Source organism: Balaenoptera musculus, chromosome 2 (assembly GCF_009873245.2).
Source record: "Balaenoptera musculus isolate JJ_BM4_2016_0621 chromosome 2, mBalMus1.pri.v3, whole genome shotgun sequence".
NCBI classification, from domain to species: domain Eukaryota; kingdom Metazoa; phylum Chordata; class Mammalia; order Artiodactyla; family Balaenopteridae; genus Balaenoptera; species Balaenoptera musculus.
The window spans coordinates 97,837,372-97,858,928 of record NC_045786.1 but is presented as its reverse complement, the minus strand read 5'-3'; the positions used below and the strand labels follow the sequence as shown (position 1 = coordinate 97,858,928).

Below are 21,557 nucleotides of genomic sequence, written 5' to 3'. Positions count from 1 at the left end.
TGCTGAACTGAATGAATAAGCATTTTCAGAACTCTAATGAAAAACTGATGAACTCATAAAAGTGCTAACAAAAGATCAAGATGAAAAAAAAAATTAATTACATGGGACTGAGTGAACTGATGAGGATGATTATAATTCTTGTGACTTTCTGTTTGAATTATTTAAAAAAAAAATCCCACAAGGACTCAGAGGCAAAGAATATACAAATCAATTTTCACTGCAATGTAAAGGAGCTGTTATAGTGGAAGATTACTGGACTGAATGTCAGTATTATGACATAGTATGAGTGTGTTTCGTGTTTGGTAATTGCAATCATTTTTGCTTTTGTTGTGGTCATCCATTTACAATGCTTGGTGTCAGTCTATTTATCTCTTGTAAAAATAAAGTACAGTGTGTATGTGTGAAAAAAAAAAAAAGTCATTGCCAAAAAATTCTACCAATATTGTAGTGCCGTACTATCTCAGCTGTGTTTCAGAGCAGAATAAAGATTAAGAACAGTAGTAACTCTGTTACTACAGAGTTCGTTTCAACTCTGGCTACCCATTGGAATCCCTTGGGGAGCTTTAAGGATACCAGTGCAAGGGCAGCACCATCTCAGACCAATTGAATGATTATCTTTTGAGATGGTCCTGCCCGTCAATATTTTCTACAAAGCTCTGTAGGTGTTTCTGTTGGGGAGCAGGCTGAGAACCACTACATTAAACAGATAAAAACAGTGTCAATCAAGGAAAAGGGTGATTGGAACAGAGTGGTTTAATTGCGATTGCTCTCTTAAAGATTGTGAATTTGCATATTGCTTAGAAGGAGATAGATATAGATTAACAGACTATTGCAGGTGGGAAGAGGATGTGATTAAAAATGAAAGCAATAGAAACAATCAAGTTAAAGTAAAGGGAGATAGATAAAATTTGGATGAAGTCTGGAGATAAAACTTGGGGCAGGCTGGAAAGATGTCAAGACTTTAGACCTGTCTCCTTTCAAATGATATGTTGGGGTGAATGCAGAAAAACAACAGATTTTTAGCAGGGAGGTTTGGGGAGAGGGAAACTCATAATGTTTCATATGTTCTAAAGAACGTTTATCTAAAAATGATTGGAAGGTTTGTAAATTGTTTTGTATACCATGTACAAGCACCATGTTCAATGTGAAAGTAAAGGAGACTGAAAAGAAAGTCAATAGGGTTTAAAAGCATTATGTTCCCTTGATTCAGCCTTATCTGTAATTTCAGCTGTGAGGGTCTGGGCTTGACATTCCATAAAGATTTCCAGGGTCCTGCCTGGGAGTACATGATTATTCAACAGAAAGTTCTACTCTCTATGTTTGATTCATCAAGTCGTTAACAGTCCTTCTAGTTATGGCTCTAGATAAAGGAGGGAAAACAATATATGATTTCCATGTGCAAAGTAGAAGTGGCACTTAACAGGAAGTGGAGTGTAAAATAGTGTTAAAAAATAACTTTCCTGAAGGCTTGATTCATGATATGTGCAGATTTGAGATGTCTGTTTGTAATAGAGCCAGGAACAATTTGAAATAATTGATAGGATATGTGTTACTGAACGCAAGTTAGTGTTTCCGACACACAGTGGTGCCACACAAGTTTAGAGCAGAGAAAGATTTATTGCAGGGCCATGCAAGGAGATGGGTGGCTCGTGCCAAAAAGCCCCAAACTCTCCAAAGGGTTTCAGCAAAGCACTTTTAAAGGCAAGATGAGGGAGGGGCATGATTAGTTGTTGCAAACTCCTTGGTGTCGGAATCCTTTGTTCTTGCAGCTGTCCATGTAGGTCAGGTCATGATGTTCCTGTAAACCTCCAACAGACAAATGCTGTTCTCTGTTCTGCAAATTTTATCTCCACATGAATGGACTCTTAAAGGTTAGAGCCCTGAGAATAGGCTATCCTGTATATTTCAGGGTATAGGCCACATTCTTTTATAAAAGGTGCAGAACCAGCATGACTGAGCATGGGCCACAAAGCACAAAGGTGAAAGCAAAAGGAATAGATCTAATATGAAGTCAGATTTGTTCTTCCCTATTACATATGGACAGATAAAGAATGAATGAGGTGCTTATTACATGAATCACTTTGAATTACTATGTCATGCTGAGCTTCTGAACCTGAAATTGGAATGGTCAGAAGGAGTTGTGGAGAAGGAAAGGACAAAGGTAAGTGGTTTCTTTATATGGGCCATTTAAATTTTGATGGGTAGAAGAGTTTCTTACTGTAGTCTCAGCATATTAGTATGGAGTACATGGACATTCCATAGTTCTTATTTGGTAATTCTTCATATTAATAAATACAGTTTGTGAGGAAGCCATTCATGGAATCTATGTTTGGTAGTCTGTCTGTCCCCTTACCTTGGGTGTTTGCAGCAGACGGGAGAGTCGTTGAGAGACGACAGTATTTGCAGAGACCCACATGCATGAAAGAGCGTGGTCCCGGGAGAGAGAGAAGTTATGTAGGACTGGAATCCAGGACATATTTGGAGAAGAAGCAGGAGCCAAAAGTGGAAAAAATTGGCAGAAAAGAGAAGAGTTTTCAGAGTGGCCATGCTAAAAAATTTTAGCATTAGCTTATAAGTAATGGCCAATTATTGAAGGGATTTTAAGGAATAAAGATCTGCATTTATTTTTTAAAAAAATCATCATGGAACCAGTGTGGCTAAACTGGGATCAGGAAAATTAGTGAGGTGGCTCTTGCCACTGTCCAGGTAGAGAAGACCCAATGAAGAGTTGAGGCGGTGGGGGTAGAAGGAAAGGAATGAGTCAGAGAAATTAATGAAACTCATTGATAAGTAGTATGTTGGGAATGAGAGAGAGCAAGGAATCCAACATGATATCCAGGTTTCTGGATGTGATGGGTTGGGAGGATTAATTGCAAAGAAGAATTTCAGAGGAGGAGGAAATTGAGGTTTGACAATCATGAGTTCATTTTCAGACGTGTTGAGTCTGAGGTGGCTGATTAAGAATATTCAGGTAGAACAGTTCCAGAGGATAGTTGGAATTATGGTTTTTAGATACCAATTTAGAAGTTGCGGTATATAGTCAATGAGTATAATTTACCTCATGAGTACACAAGATGACCGAGAGAGATTGTGTAGTGTGAGAAGGATAAAATGTCAAGGGACATACCTGGAGAATAACATTTGAGGGATGACTGGAGGAAGAGGAGTCCACAGATTGACTGGAGAGAGCCAAGAAATAGGAAGAAAATGGCGGTGGGTGGAGAGAGTATCCAAGTTCAGGGGAGCAGAGAGAATTGCAAGGCAAGGCAGCAGTCAACTTTAACGATGCAGCTGAGAGGACAGAAATCACTGAAAAGTGCTGATCAGACGTAACACTCAAATCATGGAGTTTTAAGAAGATAGTGGGGGCAGAAACCAATGGTCATTGGTTAAAAGAAACATGGATAAGAAAATAGATACAGCAAGAGCTGTGTGTTTTCTTAAAAAAACAAAACAAGACAAAACTGTTGGGAAGAAAAAGAGGTAGTGTGAGAAAGAAAGGGCGACAGCTAGAAGGGATTAAAAAAGGATTTTGATATCTTTATTTTTGCTTTAGATGGATAGAGCATGGTGCTGGGGAACATGCTGAGAGCCGAAAGCAAGTGATGTGTCAGGCAGCAAAGAGACAAAATAATAATGGCAACAAACTTCTATAGCACCTCCTGTGTTCCAAACGCTCCTCTATATGTAGTTTTACATGTATTAACTCATCTACTTCGCATAACTGCCTTGCAGGGTAGGTTCTGTTATTACCCCCATTTTCCTTATAAGAAAACTGAGGTATAGAGAGGTTAAGTAACCTAACCAATTTGTGCTCTACCCACCACACTAAGCAAATGAATTACAGAGCCACCAGAATGATATATATAGATGTATACATCAGATTCAGCAGATTCAGAAGGTCATTGGTTGAGGGGTGGAAAGCAGGAGAGGTGGAGTGCTTTGTGTAGATACAGTCCAGTTGTGTGATAAAAGGAAGGTTTTTCTGTGGAACATGTCTTTGCAACTTTTTCATATTATTAAGAAGTTGAAGATTAAGTGAAAATTATTGGCTCATCAATATTACCTGACTGTTAACCTGCTTGGAAGAAGGTTAGTCGGGAACAACATTCAAGATTTAGTTTGCTGTGGCAGAACTAAACTAGTGGCTAAATGAGATTTAAATATGTGTGATAATTCAGGGTGGGAATCAGGGCTGGAATGTGGCTGGAGGTGCGCAGGGGAGGCAGAGGCAGATGGAGATGGGTAGGGCATCCAAACAAAGGTCATCTTGATCTCAGAGTTGAATGAAGCTTGAAAGTACTTTCAGCCATTTGATAGTAGAACTCGTGAAAGATTGGGTAAACTTTTGTATTTGTAGTACATCGTTCATCCTGACTGCTTAAGCTTTTCCTAGTTTTATGCCTGTCACTCCACAAAGGTGACATTGTTTGGACATTTTGAAGAATGTTTAGAAATCTGTTAGTCTCTTACTCTAATATTATCCTTAGCAACAGTAACTAACAGTAATATTTATTCAGAACTAGTGTTCCAGGCATAATGCCTGCCTCTTTATAGGAAGTATTTCATTTTACCTTTATAAAAACCCTAGAGACGGTCTACTACTTTCCGCATTATACACTTGAGGAAACTCAGGCTTGAAGACAGAGTTCCCTGCCCAAGGTCATAGAGCTAGCAAGTGGCTAAACCAGGATGTGAACCAAGTGGTTTGAATCCAGAACTCAGGTGCTGCTTAACCCTGTGTGTTACAAAGAAATAGATGGGACCCTGAACTTGCCAATTTTTTCAGAGTTGGATCGCGGCTGCCATGTCCACATATGAGAAGTTCAGCTTTAGAAAAACCTGTCTCTAGTTCTTCTGACCACAATTATTTGGGGGTTGGTTTATGAAGCAAAAGGTGAAGCTAGTAAAAATACAGTTAAAAGTTATCTTAATGAAGATGGAGAATTTTCCTGTGTTATGACCTTGACTGACTTAGGCCACTGAAAATATTTCTTTACCTTTTTAATGTAAAACGGATCTGTACTTATATACCCGTTGGTGTTCTAGACATTTGTGGGCTGAAATTACAATGAAGAAAGTCTTATTAGCCATAGGGAAGACTCTTGGGACAATGACTGAATATAACTATTGCAGGTTTTTTTTTTAAAATAAATTTATTTATTTATGGCTGCATTGGGTCCTCATTTGCTGCGCGCAGGCTTTCTTTAGTTGCAGCGAGAGGGGGCTAATCTTCGTTGTGGTCCGTGGGCTTCTCTTTACGGTGGCTTCTCTTGTTGTGGAGCATAGGCTGCAGGCACGCGGGCTCCAGTAGTTGTGTCACACGGGCTCAGTAGATGTGGTTCGCAGGCTCTAGAGTGCAGGCTCAGTAGTTGTGGCGCATGGGCTTAGTTGCTCCACGGCATGTGGGATCCTCCCAGACCAGGGCTCGAACCCGTGTCCCCTGCATTGGCAGGCAGACTCTCAACCACTGCGCCACCAGGGAAGTCCTGTTGCAGTGGTTTTTATCCATCCATCTCATCAGTAGTGGGTACTTGCCGTTTTAGCTGCTGGGATACAGGAATAAAGGCAGATACTGTCCCTGATTTCTTCTTGTGGAGTTTGTAGTCTGATGGGGAAGGCAGAAATTAAATAAATTCACCAAAAATGTTTAATTACTGCTAAATTGGATTTTGGAAAAACTCAAATATAAAATTGTAAATTTGGCTGCCTCTCAGTTAACTGTCATAGGCTAAATGGCGTTGAATGCTGGGAAATGGACTAGTTAATAGCCAAGAGTACGCCAGTTTGTGCTGATAAGTGAAAAACTGTAGACTCAAGGTATTGACATAACTGAGAAGATGAGCATTAACAAGGCTGGCTTCATATAAACTATAGTTGAAAATATAGAGTATGTGGAAAAGAAAAAAAGCAAACCTTAATAATAAGCTCATTTTCTATGCATTTATTACTAAATTATGAATGGTTATAAAACAGACTCAAATACTGATCTTGGGCAGCTTTGATATGGAAACTTTAAAAAAAATGCACACGCGTCATAGCTTCTTCTCGAATCTTTTCTTTCTGCTGTGTTGGCCTGGAAACCCCAGAGGTGAGACATTCTATGGAAAACTGTGAGAACTGCAGCTCCTAGCCAAAAGTATCTCCAAACCTTTTTTTTTGTTCTTTTTCCAAAACCAAAGGTAATAACAGATATATCCAGGCATGTTCAAATCTTTATTAAAAGTTTTGTTTTGCATTTGATACTAAAACCAATGAAAATTCTTAGACGACGGTTTTACTTTTACCCTTAATCCATGGTTATTGTTCCCTGTGAGCTCAGACTGGATGAAATTGTGCTTTTACTCCCAACTGTTTTAAGTCCTTGGAAAATTCACAAGGTGGAATTTATACCCTGTTGGATTCTCAGAAGAACGTCTCTGTCTTTCCCTGTGTTTATGCGGACTTGTGCTATGGTGGTGTGGGGATGCTATTGAATATTTTATTTCTGATAATTGTTTTTGATAAATTTTTTGCTTTCTTTCCCACTGATATCTCTACAGGCTCAGTTCGAACTTCAAGCCTTTCATATCCGGGGTGAGCATGCGGTGATAACAGCGAGACTAGAAGAAACCATTGAAAATCTCAAATACGAGATAGAACACCGATGGCGAGGAGGATGTGAAGAGATGAGAGATGTGTGTGTCTCCACCGACGATGACTGCCCTCCAAAGACTTTCAGAAATGTGTGCATCCAGACAGACAGAGAGACTTTCCTCAAACCCTGCGAAGGTGAAGACAGGACAACCAGAAGTAACCAAATAATACCCAAAAAGCTGAATATCTCCTCTTTAAGCCAGCTCTCTCCCCCAAATGACAGCAAAGACACCAATGTACCACTTCAATCTGCGGAAAGCATCTCATCGAGTCAGCAGAAGGCAACACCTCCCCCTCCCCCTCCCCCTCCCGCACCACCCCTACCGGCAGCCATCCCTCCCCCTCCTCCCCTCCCACCCGCACTTGGACCACCACTGGCACCTCCGCCACCACCTGTGAATACTGGACCTCCCCCGCCTCCGCCACCTCCTCTGCCTCCAAGTGCTGGACCTCCCCCCCCTCCCCCACCCCCCCCACTTCCTCACTCCACCGCTCCGCCCAACAGTGGGGGGCCTCCTCCTCCTCCGCCACCCCCAGGACCTGCGCCTCCACCTCCTCCTGGACTCTTCTTCGGAGTCCACGCTTCTGCTAGCCAGTGTCCTCGGAAGCCAGCCGTTGAACCCAGTTGTCCCATGAAGCCTCTGTACTGGACTAGGATACAAATAAGCGATAAGAGGTAAGCTCAACTCCCCTGGCCCATTCTCAGCTTGTGAATTTGCAGGATTTTGGACAAGTGATGTTGTATTCCTGCTGGTTCAGCATCTTTGTAGTGTGGCACTCATTCTCAGATGTGGTAGTGAATGCCTTGGATGAACAAGGCTGGAATGTTTTGAGGAGAATGTCTCTACTAGGTCTTCTCTGTGTTCTCTATGGATTGATGCTGGGAGAAACGACGTGTTCTGTGTCAGACCCTTCTCGAAAGTATATATTCCATTTCCCAGACTAGAGAAGAGCCCAGGGCTCTCCAACATCTCTGCAATTAGTGAGTAATCACAAAGACATTGACCCTGATTCTATACTTCAGGTTCACTGAAGATTTTTAGATTATCTCTCTTGTCTTTAGATGGTATCATCAACCCTATAATGTGTATATTCAACAGGTAGGTGTAATTTTTCGATTTTTATTAAAAGAACCGGACATAGCTGAATCATTAGCTCTTTAGGTCAGAGAGGAGTCTTAAAATATCAACTCTCTCTGCTTGAACTCTGTTACCCCTCGCTACTGAGTGCCCTCACATCTTTATACCTTGTTGCCCTCCAGAGAAAGTGCCAGTGGGTAGGTAGGTAAAAAGCATCTTCCATTTGCATGGGTTGTTAAGGTGGGTCTGTAAGGCAGCAAGAGATGGTTGCTTGGAAATTTCCATTCAAACAGATCTGATCAGATTTCTTCTGCCTCATTTTGGAAACCATCAAAAGGACAACAAGAAAGATGTTGAGTTGCTTCTTGACTACTCTCTAGGTGCGAAGTTCATTGTTTGCAAAGAACAGCAAATATAAAACAGATTTTTACACTTAAATTTTTGAACTTAATTCCCCAAATCAAGATGTGGTGGTGAATTTTTCTATTTCTATAACATTTCGCTTGGGGAAGGCAGTATACTGAACAAAATAAACTGCAATTCACAGTGAGAAAGCAACTAGAAATCACTCTAGGAGGGGTGGGGCACACCTTGACACTAAGCATATGGTGAACTAAGTTGATTTGAATACTTCATATTTGGTCCCTTTCCTCTCACCAAAAATTAAGGGCAAAGAGGGTATTTTTTAATGCTCTATATTTAAATTTCCCAAATGAGTGGTTAAAAAACCATTTCAGATGGTCCTGAAATAACTCCTACCATTAACTAAAGTTCTAGTATTCCCATTCAAGACTCAGATGACATTTCCTAAGCAGTAATTTCTCAGTATATTTATTTGTAGCCGTGTTCCCTTATTAGTGTTCTCAAATTAATGTGCAGCCATTCCAGGGTGATGAAGCCCACCTGTCAGCCCTGGCAGCATGTGTTCTGAGGGCACACGGAGCTGTTCCACACCTGGGTCTCCCTAGCCTGCCTTAGCTTCATTCCCATAAGACTTCATGAGCAAACAATAACCTAGACCATACGAGTGGTATAACAGTAACCACTGGGAGATGTGGTACCTTCATCCACTGTTTAAGAAAACAAAGACAAGCTGGAGATAATCATTGTATTTTTCTCTCCTTACATAGTTGGCCATTTTGAGAAAGAGGACAATTGAATGCTCAAGCTCTTATTAGTTTCGCCATAAATGTAGGGCTTCAGTTTTGCGATGGGTTGAATTGCCTCCCCGCAAATTGATTTGCCAGTGCCCTAATCCCCAGTACCTCAGACTGTGACCTTATTTGGAAATAGGGCTATTGCAGATGTGATTAGTTAGGTTGAGATGATCTCAGACTGTAGTAGGGTGGGCCTCTAATCCAAAATGACTGGTGTTCTTATAAAAAGGGGAAATGTGGACACTGCCAGGAGCAGAGGGAGAACAGCATGTGGAGTTTGGAGTCCTGCCACCACCAGGGATTGCGTTTTGGGCAAAATGAAAAGTAGATGAGTGTTCCAACTTTCCTGACCTGGGACATCAGGAGAGCCCTGCTTGGTGAACATGTCAGCCTCAAGCCTGAGTTCCAGGCACAGGGGTTTAGTCTCTCTTATTATGGGTCCCTCAAAATGTTTTTGTACCTCAGAGCATGAATACGTCTTTTAAACTGAAATGGTCTGAAGGTCCTGTGTTCTATTCATTATGGACAAAAGTAAAATTATCTGGGATGTGTTCTTTGAAAGGAGATGATATTTTGTACAACCAGAGGGGTAAGCACGTCATGTAATGAGCACGTAATAAATTTTGGTCTTGGTCTTCTGGGGAACTAAGAATAAAATACGAATTTTCTCTATTATATACACACTGCCTCTCATCCACTTAGATTGCTTTTCACTACTAACATGATTTTTAACTTTTGCCATTTTGCTTTCTTTGATGTCTGTTTTCTGGTTTCTAGAATAGGGAAAAGCCATTTAGTTTAAAAAAATAAAGAAGGAAGAAAGAAATCCTTATCTGTCTACCTTTTCGGCTTCCTAATAAGTATCTTCCTGGTGAGAAAGTATCTTCTCCTCCTCCCCCTGCACCCTCCTCCCTGCTTACTCCCGCATCTGTCCCCTCCCCACTTCTTCTTCCCCCACCTCCTCCTCCTTCTGCCTTCCTCTTCCTCTTCTTTTGAGCTCAAATTGTGTGTTCAGTGGTCAGAAAAGAGTTGGCCATGATGGCAGACGGTCCATTGTGAGCAAGTCCTTGTTACTGCCCCACCAGCCCAGTTGCCCCCAACCCGCTGAGAGGTGGTATTCCAAAATTCTGTTACTCATTTTTGGAAATGCCTTTTCCCATAGAAACAATGTTGTAGGTGGTGATGAGGTGTGCAACCTGACTGCCAAAGCCTATTTACTTCAGAATATAAGTGGGTTATAGCACTCGTCATACTGACCTGGGCTCAGAGTCCTTGGAGGGGGAGCCAAGCGGTACAGGTGCAGGAGATGGGGGGATGGGTCTGAGTAATCTGCTTTGTGGGTCACATCACCTCCCTCTACGCATCCTCTCCTCAGCTTCCCAGAACCTTCCTGAGGCCCAGACCAGCAGCTCTGAGGCTGCATGCTCCAGAATTTCCTGGCTGTCTTCTCCCACCAATATCCCCTTTCCCCAAGCGCAGCTGAGAAAAGCATTTAACATTAAAGGTGTTCGTGTTGCGAATTGAAGTTAGGGGGGCGGGGGGGAGGGAGGGGGCGGTGCTGAGGAAGGAGCACATAGATGGAAGTACCTCACTGGAAATGTTCTAGCCCTTGGGTGATGATTTCACAGGTATTCATTATACTATTATATATTATAACTTACATACGTCACATATATGTTCTTAATGCCTCAAATATTATATTAGAAAAATTATAATTAAAAAAAAAAGTGGAGAGAAGCAAATGTTCAGTTTTGTTATGGGCCAGAACCCAAATGTCATATTTCACAGGAAAGGCAGACACATAGCAAAATGTGAACACTCAGATCTGAAAAGCCAGTGTTGCCAACTGTTTCAAATATGAAAAATTGTCAAAGTGGCAGGCAGGTGGGGATGGTGGTGTGATGAATTGGGCAATTGGGATTGACATGTATATACTGATGTGTATAAAATGGATGACTAATAAGGACCTGCTGTATAAAAAAATAAATAAAATTTAAAAATTAAAAAAAGAAAAAAGAAAAATTGTCTTTTAGTATCAAAAAATTTGTGTGGATCACCCCATGTAGTAATCGTTCTTTTAGTTTTCATTGGGAAAATGCTTATTGAAACAAAAATAAGTACTTGTAGATATTATGGATCATAACGTACACGTTTGATGTGTATGTTTGATGTGTAGATGAGACTTTTTTTTAAATGTCTATGAGCATTAAAACTGTTTAAAAATAAGATGAGAAAGTAAGTTAAGAAAGTAGACGTTTGGGAGAAAATGTGTTCTGACTGAAAGGAGCCTGGATAGTAAACCATCTAAGGCAGCTCTCAGAGGCAGTTGTTCTGAACCTGATTTCCCATATCTTCTTCCCTTTCTTTGTTTCAAAACTAGGGTATCCCTGTTTTTAGAGAGAGAAAAAAAAAACCAATCAAACAAAACACAGTCTCCCCATGGCTACTTTTGCTGAAATCTCTGTGGGGGCTGGTGCAGTAGGGGTTTTGCTTTGTTTTTATTGTTAATCCTGTTGTTGGGTGGTGTATTATAAAATCAAGTATTTCTAAATGAGCACAGCCTGTTCACGTATATGGGTCCTACGCTGCGTTAACCCGAGCTAGACCTGAGAACCGTATTTAAAACGAATAGAAAAAAATTCAAAAGAGGGCACATCTTCACCCAAGCACTCCATTTTCGTTCTATTTAAGGATTATCCTATGAACGTCTCAGAATTGGTTATTGTTTCAATCTTTATACGATGCCCATTTCTACCCGTCGTGGAAATGACACAAAGCGAAGGAGGGGCAGTTTCCCTGCCTCAACAATCTGAATCCCAGGAGTTCTGATCCCACGGGGTTTCTTTGGTTCTCTCTCTTTGGTTATATCTAAGGACCATGCTGTTTTGGAAATGTGTGTTTGCTTTAATACTTAGTATATTTTGACTTAAAAAATCTGTAATCGTAAAAAGCTTTTCTTCAAGCGTTATTAGAGTTTTTTTAAGGAGTTAAATAAATGAATTAAGGATTTCACTGTATCCTGTTCTCTTTTGTTTCTTAAGTTTAACTTGCCATTTTCTCTTTTAAGCCAAAATTCTACACCAACCTTATGGGATTCCTTAGAAGAACCTGATATTCGGGATACTAGCGAATTTGAGTATTTATTCTCCAAAGACACACCTCAACAGAAGAAGAAACCTCTGTCAGAGTCCTATGAGAAAAAAAACAAGATCAAAAAGGTACTGACTGACTATAGTAATCTTTGTAATTATATATATATTTGTCATACATGGGAATTTATTATGTGCTGCTGGTTTGCTTTCCCTCTGTTTTCAAAAAATGTTTTGAAAGGTTTTGAGTCACAGATGACAGAAAGGAGCCAATAGTTGGAGAAATCTGTGCTTGCTATTTTGGTCATGCTGTCTGAATTTTCAAACTGTTCTCTTCATCTGGACTTTTTTCAGCCACTAATTCTATTGAAAAAATACCTAAAATTTAGTGAAAAGTAGTCTGTAGGCTATATGGAAAATGTCTTCTTCACTTATTTATAACTTCATTCATTGAACAAATATTTATTGGGAGTCTGTTTGTGCTAGATTTTGTTTTAGGCCCATGCTATCCGGTCGGGAAGCCCTTAGCCACATGTGACTATTTGTGATAAAATTACAAATTCAGTTCTTCAGTGGCACCAGCCACTCTTCAGTTTTATTCTTCTAGCTAGTGGCTACAATATAGCACAGATATAAAACATTTCCGTCGTTACAAAAAGTTCTCGTGGATAGCACTGTCTGAGCACCTGGGGTATGTTGGTGAAAAAAAGCAAACAAACGAGGAAACAGATCCTTGCCCTCTGGAGCTTCTATTAACAATAAACATCAGAAACAACAAATCAAATCATGTGGTAGAGCAGAGTAAGGAGGATCTACTTCTTCGGGGTTCGGGAGGGATGGGCTACAGGTTTGAATGGCGTGTTCAAGGTGGTCCTCATTGAGAAGGTGACCTCTGAGCAGACTTGAGGGCTAGAAATCTGAGGCCACCAGCCAGCCATCAGAGGACAAGGTCAGGATTCACAAGCCATCAGACAGATGCGGAGGTGAGTCGCCACAGTGCCACGCACCGGCTTGATTCCTTCCCTCTGCCTTGGTCCCCTCAGTGTCACGTGAGATGACATCTATCCCTATTGCTCTAAGTAATGATCAAATGACATCATTTATATATATGTGCTACCGTAGTGCCTGGCACCCAGTCAAACCTCAGCAACTAATTGCGGCTCTCATTTTGCTACTGTTGCTGCCACCACTGCTATTTCTCTGCATTAGTGTTGTGATAATAGCATAGATGGTATTAGGGAAAAACAGTTGGCCCTTGAACAACATGGGTTCGAACTGCACGGGCCCACTTATATGCAGATATTTTTCAATAATAAACACTACAGTACGAAACAGTCCGTGATTGATTGAATCCGCGGATGCTGAGGAACCGCGGATAAAGAAGCTGACTCTAAGCTATATGCAGATTAACCCCTAGTTGTTCAAGGGTCAACTGTATAGTACTTGGTTCTGCTGTTGATTTGCGATGTGATCCTGGGCTGGTCATCTCACTTCTCCAGACCATATTTTCTCTTCTCTATAAAACAAGATTAACAATATCTGAGTCTACCTGACCCACCAGGATGTTGTGAAATTCAAATCTAAGAGGGTTTGAAGAAGTGTTTTGAAAGGTGTGTAATATTGAATGATAGTTTCATCAACTCTTCATTCTTAAATTATATAGTGAGGTTCATCCATTGGTTCATATCTCAAGTAACATGATTGTGAAATGAGCTGTGCCTTTTTGGGGGGGAAATGGCAAAAGTCTGGATGCAGTTTTCTGTTAATCAAATCAGGTTTGCCCACTGACTTAAATTATACATGAAAATCATGGTCAAGGTTTTTCACAAGTTCATTGGAATTGTGTTTTCCTGATTGAAAAATGTGATCCCAATAATGATTAAATATCAGAGCAAATCTTTTAAGAGGACGTATCGCATGAAGCAATTGAGTTACGGCAAGAAGTAAACTGATAAACTATAGAATATATTCATGTGCAGTTAGATTCCTATGAGATGGAAATAAGGGCGTTTTGCTGACCAGCTGGCTTTTTAAATGCCATCTATAGGAACAGAAGACTAATTGTTTCTATACAAAAGGCAAAAGCAGAATCTCTGTATTCCAAAAGTGGCCTCATTTTGCCTCTTCCAGGAAGCCTTCTCTGACCATCAAGGAAATCCTCTGAATGTTTTCTTACCCAATAGCATGTTAAACTTACTTTTGTTCTCTTTTTCTTTCAAAATTGCTATTACTCCTTGTGTTTCTCTCTCTGGATGCTTGGTTACATGTTATTTACTCATAAAGCTAATTATTTCTGTTTTGGTGAATGAGCATTTTTAAAACATTGAAGTATTTGTTTTTAAAACATCAAAGCATTTGGTAGTTTATTCTTATTTCTTATCATAATTATTTGCCTCTTCAACAAAGGATTTTCACTAAAGCAGTTAGTACTTGATGTGTTTGTTTCTCCGTCTGAGGGGGGAAATATCCTTTATTCAAACTCTTCAATCTTTCTGAACCGTGAGGTTGCTGTTACCCCCGAAGACTCTGTGCACACGTGTAGCCTCTATTTTTTTTCTTTAAGGGTAGCAGTCTTGAGGGTGCTTGGAGTTTGCAGTGAGCTTGTGTCCTACCTTAGAGCTGAGATTCTAAGTTTTAAAGAAAAAAAACGAATTGAGTCAATGCCAGAAAACTCTGAACCTGCCTCCTATGCGCCTTCCCTCTGTGCCCATGGCCAGATTTCCAGCATCAAGATGGATCCCTTGGTCTCTTCTGAAAGTCAGATGTTTATTTTCTTTTCTCTGAGAATGAAGATGAAAGTGGGTTTTAGTGATTGTGAGCAACCGAGTTTCAGCACTGGAGGCCAGCTTTGTTAGCCTAACCACAGAATGGTCCCCATACAAGGTGACCGGGAAACACTTGCCAGATAGATCTTTTTATGGTGACTGAAGTGGAGTATATGTCAGAGATTTAAAAATCCAGCGTTCTGAATCTTGGCCGCAGGGACTCAGCCAGCATTGAGAGAGACATGAGCATCTCTTAAGTGGAGCTGGTCTGCATCCCTCTGCACATCCCACATTCCTGGTTCAGAACTGTCGGAATTGTTACAGTTCTGCTGAACTCAGATACGAGTTTCTAGTTTCATCTTCTATAACAGCATTTAACGTTCCCATCACTGGCACTGATTTAAAGCAAACAGATACATATCTTCTTAAACTGGGCTGGGATCCTGTTTTCTAGTACGATATAGTCCAAGAATTAGAAGGAACCTTCCTGATCATCTAATTCAGTGCCCTCATGTGGCACATGAGAAACGAGAACTAGAAAGATGAAGCTGACTTCTAGGGTTTGTACGCTTTTAGCTAGGAAGACATTGATAATGCCGGACACTTGAGAGGATGTAGAAGAGCCTCAGCGTATGTCTTCACTTCCCCTGAATTTAAACAGTAATTTGCTGCACTTAATGTTGGTAACAGCGTTTACTGGGATGATCGATTTTAACATTTATAAATGAGAGTAGCCATTCTTAGAATCATCAACAAAATCCAGCTACACTTGTGCAAATCCAAAATACGTCCTACGTTGTGAAATTATCCAAAGTTTTCTTCAGGATCCTCCAGCAGGAATCCAAATCTTTGAATAAAAAGATACTATGTATAACTCCAACTATGAAATAATATGAAGCAATATGTAGATTTGGAGCTGTTTTCCTTTGACCCCCATCAATCATTTTAAATATTAGCTATAAGTTAAATACTAACTATGACAAATTCGTATTGTGTACTCAGGCCTGTGCCATCTTCATTTGTGGCATGAGACCACTCTGCCACCACAGACATAACATTCACCAAATTGAGAACCAGAGCTCAAAACATCAGCTCTTGTCTGTACCAGCAACACTGAGTACTATCTCCTATTTTTTCTTTCTCTCTGATAACCTTCAGGGCAATTCGTTTAACTTTTCCACACAGATTCTTTCTCTACCAAATAGGGAATAACAACCCTTTACAGGGTCATTACAAGGATAAAATGAAATCATGATTGTGAAAGTACTTGAAGTATTCTCTAGGACTATGTATTAATCTCTTAGTTTATGAACAAACATGAAAGCTTTGCAAAGAAATTCTTGAACATCGCTTATTCCCACAAGCTTGTTGAGGGTCTTCAAGCATGAGTGTGTCCCTTCCTGAAACTATTTGCAAATGGTCATCTCTAGACCATTCCTGTTTTTCAGCTCCTTTAACAGCGTATACAGACATCTAGTAGTTCATCTTACATTGGTTTATATAGTCTTTTTGCACTGTAAAATAAGAGTTTTCACTGTCAATATGCCCATATTTCTACTATCTCTAAGTTACATTTGTTCCAGGGAAAGGTAGGTCAGCGCCTTGACAAGGAGCCAGAAATCCGCCTTCAGCAGACAGAATCTGTCTGAGATTCTTTGTCCTGGTGCCTGTCAGAGAAGTAGCCACTCCGATAAACTTTCCAATTGCTTTCTAAACTTGCCTGACAACGTTCAGAAAATCAGCACGACCTGCCAATATTCTTCCTCTCTTGAAATTATGAATAATGTCTGTGCTTGTTCCCTTCTCTGTAAGACACATAAAATTACTCCACTCCCTTGGCCTTTTTAATAGATATTTCTTAAGAATTAATGACATAATGGCTATTCCCTGAGCATTTGGTGGGAGTGGGGGTAGGGAGGGGTGGTGATGGTCCTGCAGACACTGGTCTATTGAAACTTCCTGGAGCCAAAAGCTTTCAGTTGTAATTGGGTCACTTTGGCCAGGATCGTAGCTGTAACTCTCAAATCCCAGACTTGGTGTCTCAGTTTAGTGGGGAGGGGAGATGAGTGGAAGGAGAACATACATTTATAGGGTTTTCATAATCTGTTGCCTTCCAAGTTTATATAATTTCAGCTGTTGTGTACAAAGATAATTTCTCTGGGCTGCCCTGGTAAGGCATGTGCATTATTTCCGCCCCCCCCCCCCAGGAATGGGAATGCATTTGCCAAGCCCTTTCTATTACTCATGTGTTTGAAAAATGAGCAGTGAGGTTAGGGGTTATCATCTATGGCAGTGAGTGAAATCACTTGCCCGTGTGTTGTTTGCACCAATATATGACCTTGAGGTCATTGGTGCTATGTCCAGATTCCTTGAGTGATATCTGGAATGATCTGGGCTTCCCTGTTCTTTGGTTTTAAAGGCCCCTGACTGGCCAAATCTACTGAAAGCGAACGGGAGCTTCTACTCCATGACAAGCACCAACTTACAGAAATTCTGCCTTGTAAATTTTATGTGGAAATAAGACAGCCCAAAAAGTTAAGTTGTACTTTTACTTTATTTACTTATTTTTTTTAAAAAAGGTCATTAGAACTTGTCAAGTATGGATATCAATGATTCTTTCAGAATGTTGAATCTGAATATTATTCTTGGAGTTAGACTATGTTTCTCTTGTTGGCTGTTAAACAGTAACTTAATCTGGACTTGTACCTCAAGCCAGCTACAGGATCGTACGGTGCTCAGTTCCTACCCACACCACAAGAGGACACCTTCGAATGCTGAGCTCTGCAGAGCTAAATTAGCCTCTGTCCTAGAGCCGGAGCCATGGAGCCTACAAGAGTGTAACTTACCCCTCGAGGATCCTCTTCCGTCTTGTAAAATCTCTTTATTGTGGACCATGGGGCCAAATTTCACAGCAAATTATCCACTCAAAGTATTGGGAGCCAAAGGAATATTAGAAAGGCTTGTAGGTATTAGTAGAATAGAAATCATTAGTAGGCATAGTTCCAGTGCTTAGAATGAATGACTGCAGTATAAAAATTTATGAAGTATTAGACTTAGCCCCTTTGGGACTGATTCTGGAATCACCTCCCCACCACACACACACACACACACACACACACACACGGTTTTTTTTAATTGTCCATATCTAAAGGGAGGGGAGATGAATTTGAATATAGATTTGGGGTTCTCTAATTGGAAAATAAAGAAGTTTGATTAGACATTACAAGATATCCTATGAGACAACCAGTCTAAATATTTGGGGTGTTTTTTTAAGTATTTTATTCTTTACTCCTAGGTGAGTAAAGTTTTGGAAATCTCACCTATATTTTCCTGGACCTCATTCATTTATGCTTAATACAGGACGTTTTCTAAGACCAGGACTGGCCGGAGCTAGACAATGGTTTGAGCCTGAGTGCCAGTGCGGGGACCTTGGTGGTGGCAGTGACTTCCCTGGCCTCCAGTTTTAAGCTAGAAGTATGTGAGGAAATTACAAGAATGACCAAAGATCTTATATGTGTATTTAAGTCACAAATCCAGGTCACATGGGTGCTTCCAAAATGAACTCATAAATGCCTTGCAGAGTGCACACATCTCCAATATATCTTTGTGTAAAGATCAAAACAGCCCCAAAAACATACACGTGTGTCCACAGGTATGTGCTTAACACGAACAGAAGTCTTAATAACCTTGTATTTATGTAGAATCTTTCAAGTGAAGATGACAACAAGCTTTCAATAGCAATAATAATGGTTAATGCTAGGTGAGTGTTTTTTGGCTAAGTGCCTAGCATGTATTAATTTATCCAGTCATCACAAGAACCCAGTGAGATGGTTCTATGATTATTGCCATTTTGTAGATGAGGAAGCTGGAACTCAGAGGGGTTATGTAACTTGCCCAGCATCGCACAGCTCTTAAGTGGCAGAGCAAGGAGATGAATCCAGCAACAGCCCCAGAATCTGTGTTCTTAATCACTTGACAAATGGTCTGTTGGTCTGAATTTAACTACAGGTCCTGACTTTATATTCACTTGGAGAAGTCTGAATTTTATTTCCTGGTCATTGTTTAGTGAAAAGAGCTCTGGCTTCGGTGTCTGTAGACCTGGTTTCTACTTATGGCTCTGACCTTAGCCAACTGTTGAATCTTGGGCAAGTTCTTTAAATTCTCTGGGTCTCAGGTCTCTCATCTGTCAAAAGGTAAACTTTAATTAGATGAATTCCAAGGATATGGTCATCACTTCTACTTTGCAAATGGGAACACTCAAGATCCACCAACTTTTGTCTTATTTATTAGAGGGCAGATAGACAGGGGCGTCACATGTGAACCAACATCTCTGCGCTCAGACCCATAGATCAGACTGCCTGACACCATCAGCACCACGGTGTATGAGTCACAGGTATGTGGGAGCTCAGGGAGCAATTGTTAGGATTTTAATAATCCCCTAATCTTAAGAGACATAAACGTATTGGAGGTTTATTTTAAAATAAGCCAAGTTTCTCTATGTCCTGGGGTATTGAAGGGCTGGAATCTGATGGGGAAAACTGCAATGGAAAGGCGCCAGAGGTCTGGTCTTGAAGGTAACTAGTTAGCCGTTGTGTGTCCAGTCACGTAACCTCTCTGGCCTTAGTCTCTGTAACTGTCATGGCCTCTGGAGCGGATGTTTCTAAAGATGCTTTCCAGATGCAAAGTATCAGATCATATCTGTACGTGGACACCTTCACACACGCATTTTAAAACTGAGTGTATACGAGTGTGTGAGTAGAGTGCAACCTCAGATTTGGACCTTGCTTCGTCAATGAGTAATGTGGGATATACTGCAAACCAGCCTCACAGACACAATGTTTCTTCCCCCAAAGATGCAATATTTCCCTCCTCACACTTGTCTCTGCTTAACAGAAAATGTCTTTGGCAGCAGCAGCCGGTGGCCGAGTTGGCCAGCCCCCTTCCGCTGGTGTGGCACTCTCCCCTCCATCTCTCCATAGCGTTGCCGCGGTCCAGAGGCCAAGCCAAGAGTTCAGTTTTCACCAGACACAGCCGTCCACGTGTTTCCTAGGACAGTCTGGCTTGCCCCCAGTACTATGGCTACACTTACAATTTTTGATAAAGTACCTTTTGGCCCAGAGCTTGATTTCCTTTAGGCCTGACCTGGTTTCTCTCCAGCTGAGGCTAATTTGCATGGCTGTAAACACGGGCCCGACAAAGCTCACCAACTGTGATAAAAGCGAAGGAAACCTGAGACTGTTGGAAACTCCAAAATCCGCCTTCAGTATCTGAGGCTGACTCAGAGTCACGCCTCAGCCCAGGAGGCTGCCAGCGTGCAGCAGCTAAAGAAATGTTATTCTGATTGATCTGATTAGGGCGGCAAGGTTAGCCATGGTCAATTTACAAAGACAGTATGAGAAGAAGTCATGTGTGTAGGCAAGTTATGGGTCAGCGAGGCCCCTGCCAGAAGTTTTGAAAAGCCACAGCTCTGCCAGGACCATTATCAGATCTCCTCAGTGGGGTACAAATGGGATTGGAGGGTTAGGGGCCCTCCAGAGAAATGAATGACAAAAGGGATTGGGCTGGGAAGAGCTGGGGAGTGGTGCTTGTTTGCAGCTGGATTCCTTCGCGGCCAAGCCCTTTACATGGACTTCCCCAGTGCCCTGTGAGGAGGACTGCCCTTAGCCCTTCAATCGTAAGGGAGAGGAGAAGGTGGGGAGGCTAATTTGAAAGGGCCGTGAGGCTCTAGATTGACCCACAGGAGCAGCCAGATGGAACCTATTGGGCATTTTCGTCCCTTCCTTCACCACCAGAGTGGTTTAATTGGGATCTGGCTCCAGGCCCTGGTTACTAAATAACCTGAGTTTTAGTGTTTTCATTTTCATTCATTAACTTTTATGCTAGGTACCTTATTAGTCACATTAGACATTTTGCATGTGCAAAATGTCCTAGGAGGTGGGGGGGGGGTGGTCTTTAAAAATAGTATAGAGCTGCAAGGACCAGGGGGTTAATTCAGGACTTAATTATCACATCACTTTTGACTGTCTTGTAGACTCTCTTGTACAACTTCCTTAGTTTACAACAAACACAAAAACTAACTTTTAAACTTTGCTTTCAAGTTGTTATGGCATTGGTACTGATTCTGAAGACCTTGGATCTTTCACTCTGGGTGTGGTCCTTTTCCTCCCTGCTCAATTCAGGAACATAAATGAGTGTTACTTACAACATTGGGTAAGGTACATTAATTAACAAAGAAAGATGGCTTTAAAATGAAGCCAACTGAAAGCCACAGTGCCTGAGCTGGGCCTCATTATAAATAGTTCACTCTGTACTATAATCATCTTACTAATGGAAAAAATGAGACACTGAGATGGTTGCTTAGGGAAGAATGTGGTTCAGAAAAGCAGCAAAATGCCTAAAGCATACGAGATGTTTAGCATGATTTAGTAAGGCATTGGAGAAACTGGGCCATGTGATGTTTTTGTTGTGTATTACTTATGCTCTTGGGATGTGGAGGTATCTGAACAGTTCAGCTCTGTAGGACACAGCCGTTCAGTTGCCACCAGTGGAAGGGATGAGCTTCTGAGGCTGAAGGTACATGGAAAAGAAAGTAAGACTCACAGGCCAGCACACGGAGTTCACACCAATTGGCTAAGATCTTGGTGTGTGTTTGCCTCAGAGCCACCAGGAAGCCAGTTTCAAGGCTTCCAATCAGCTGCTTCCTCCAGCACACCCAGGGCACCAAGAGTCACGACTAGTCTAAGTATGGAAGGTGGTCGCGTCGTGGTCAGCAGGGCTTTCTGGAAACCAACCACACAGGCCTGACTTTTTCTTTTGAGTCATCACTTTATC

At 41.2% G+C, this 21,557-nt stretch overlaps 1 protein-coding gene across 2 annotated transcripts in view; it reads left to right on the top strand.

Moving 5' to 3' along the window:
• The window catches only part of FMN1 (formin 1), a 420,519-nt gene that overhangs the window by 194,669 nt on the left and 204,293 nt on the right, over positions 1-21,557 (top strand). For both annotated transcript variants that reach the window (XM_036844040.1, XM_036844041.1), the window contains 2 exons: positions 6,543-7,312; positions 11,940-12,090. In XM_036844040.1, the coding sequence (XP_036699935.1) occupies positions 6,543-7,312; positions 11,940-12,090 (921 nt within the window). The remainder of the gene's footprint in view (positions 1-6,542; positions 7,313-11,939; positions 12,091-21,557) is intronic.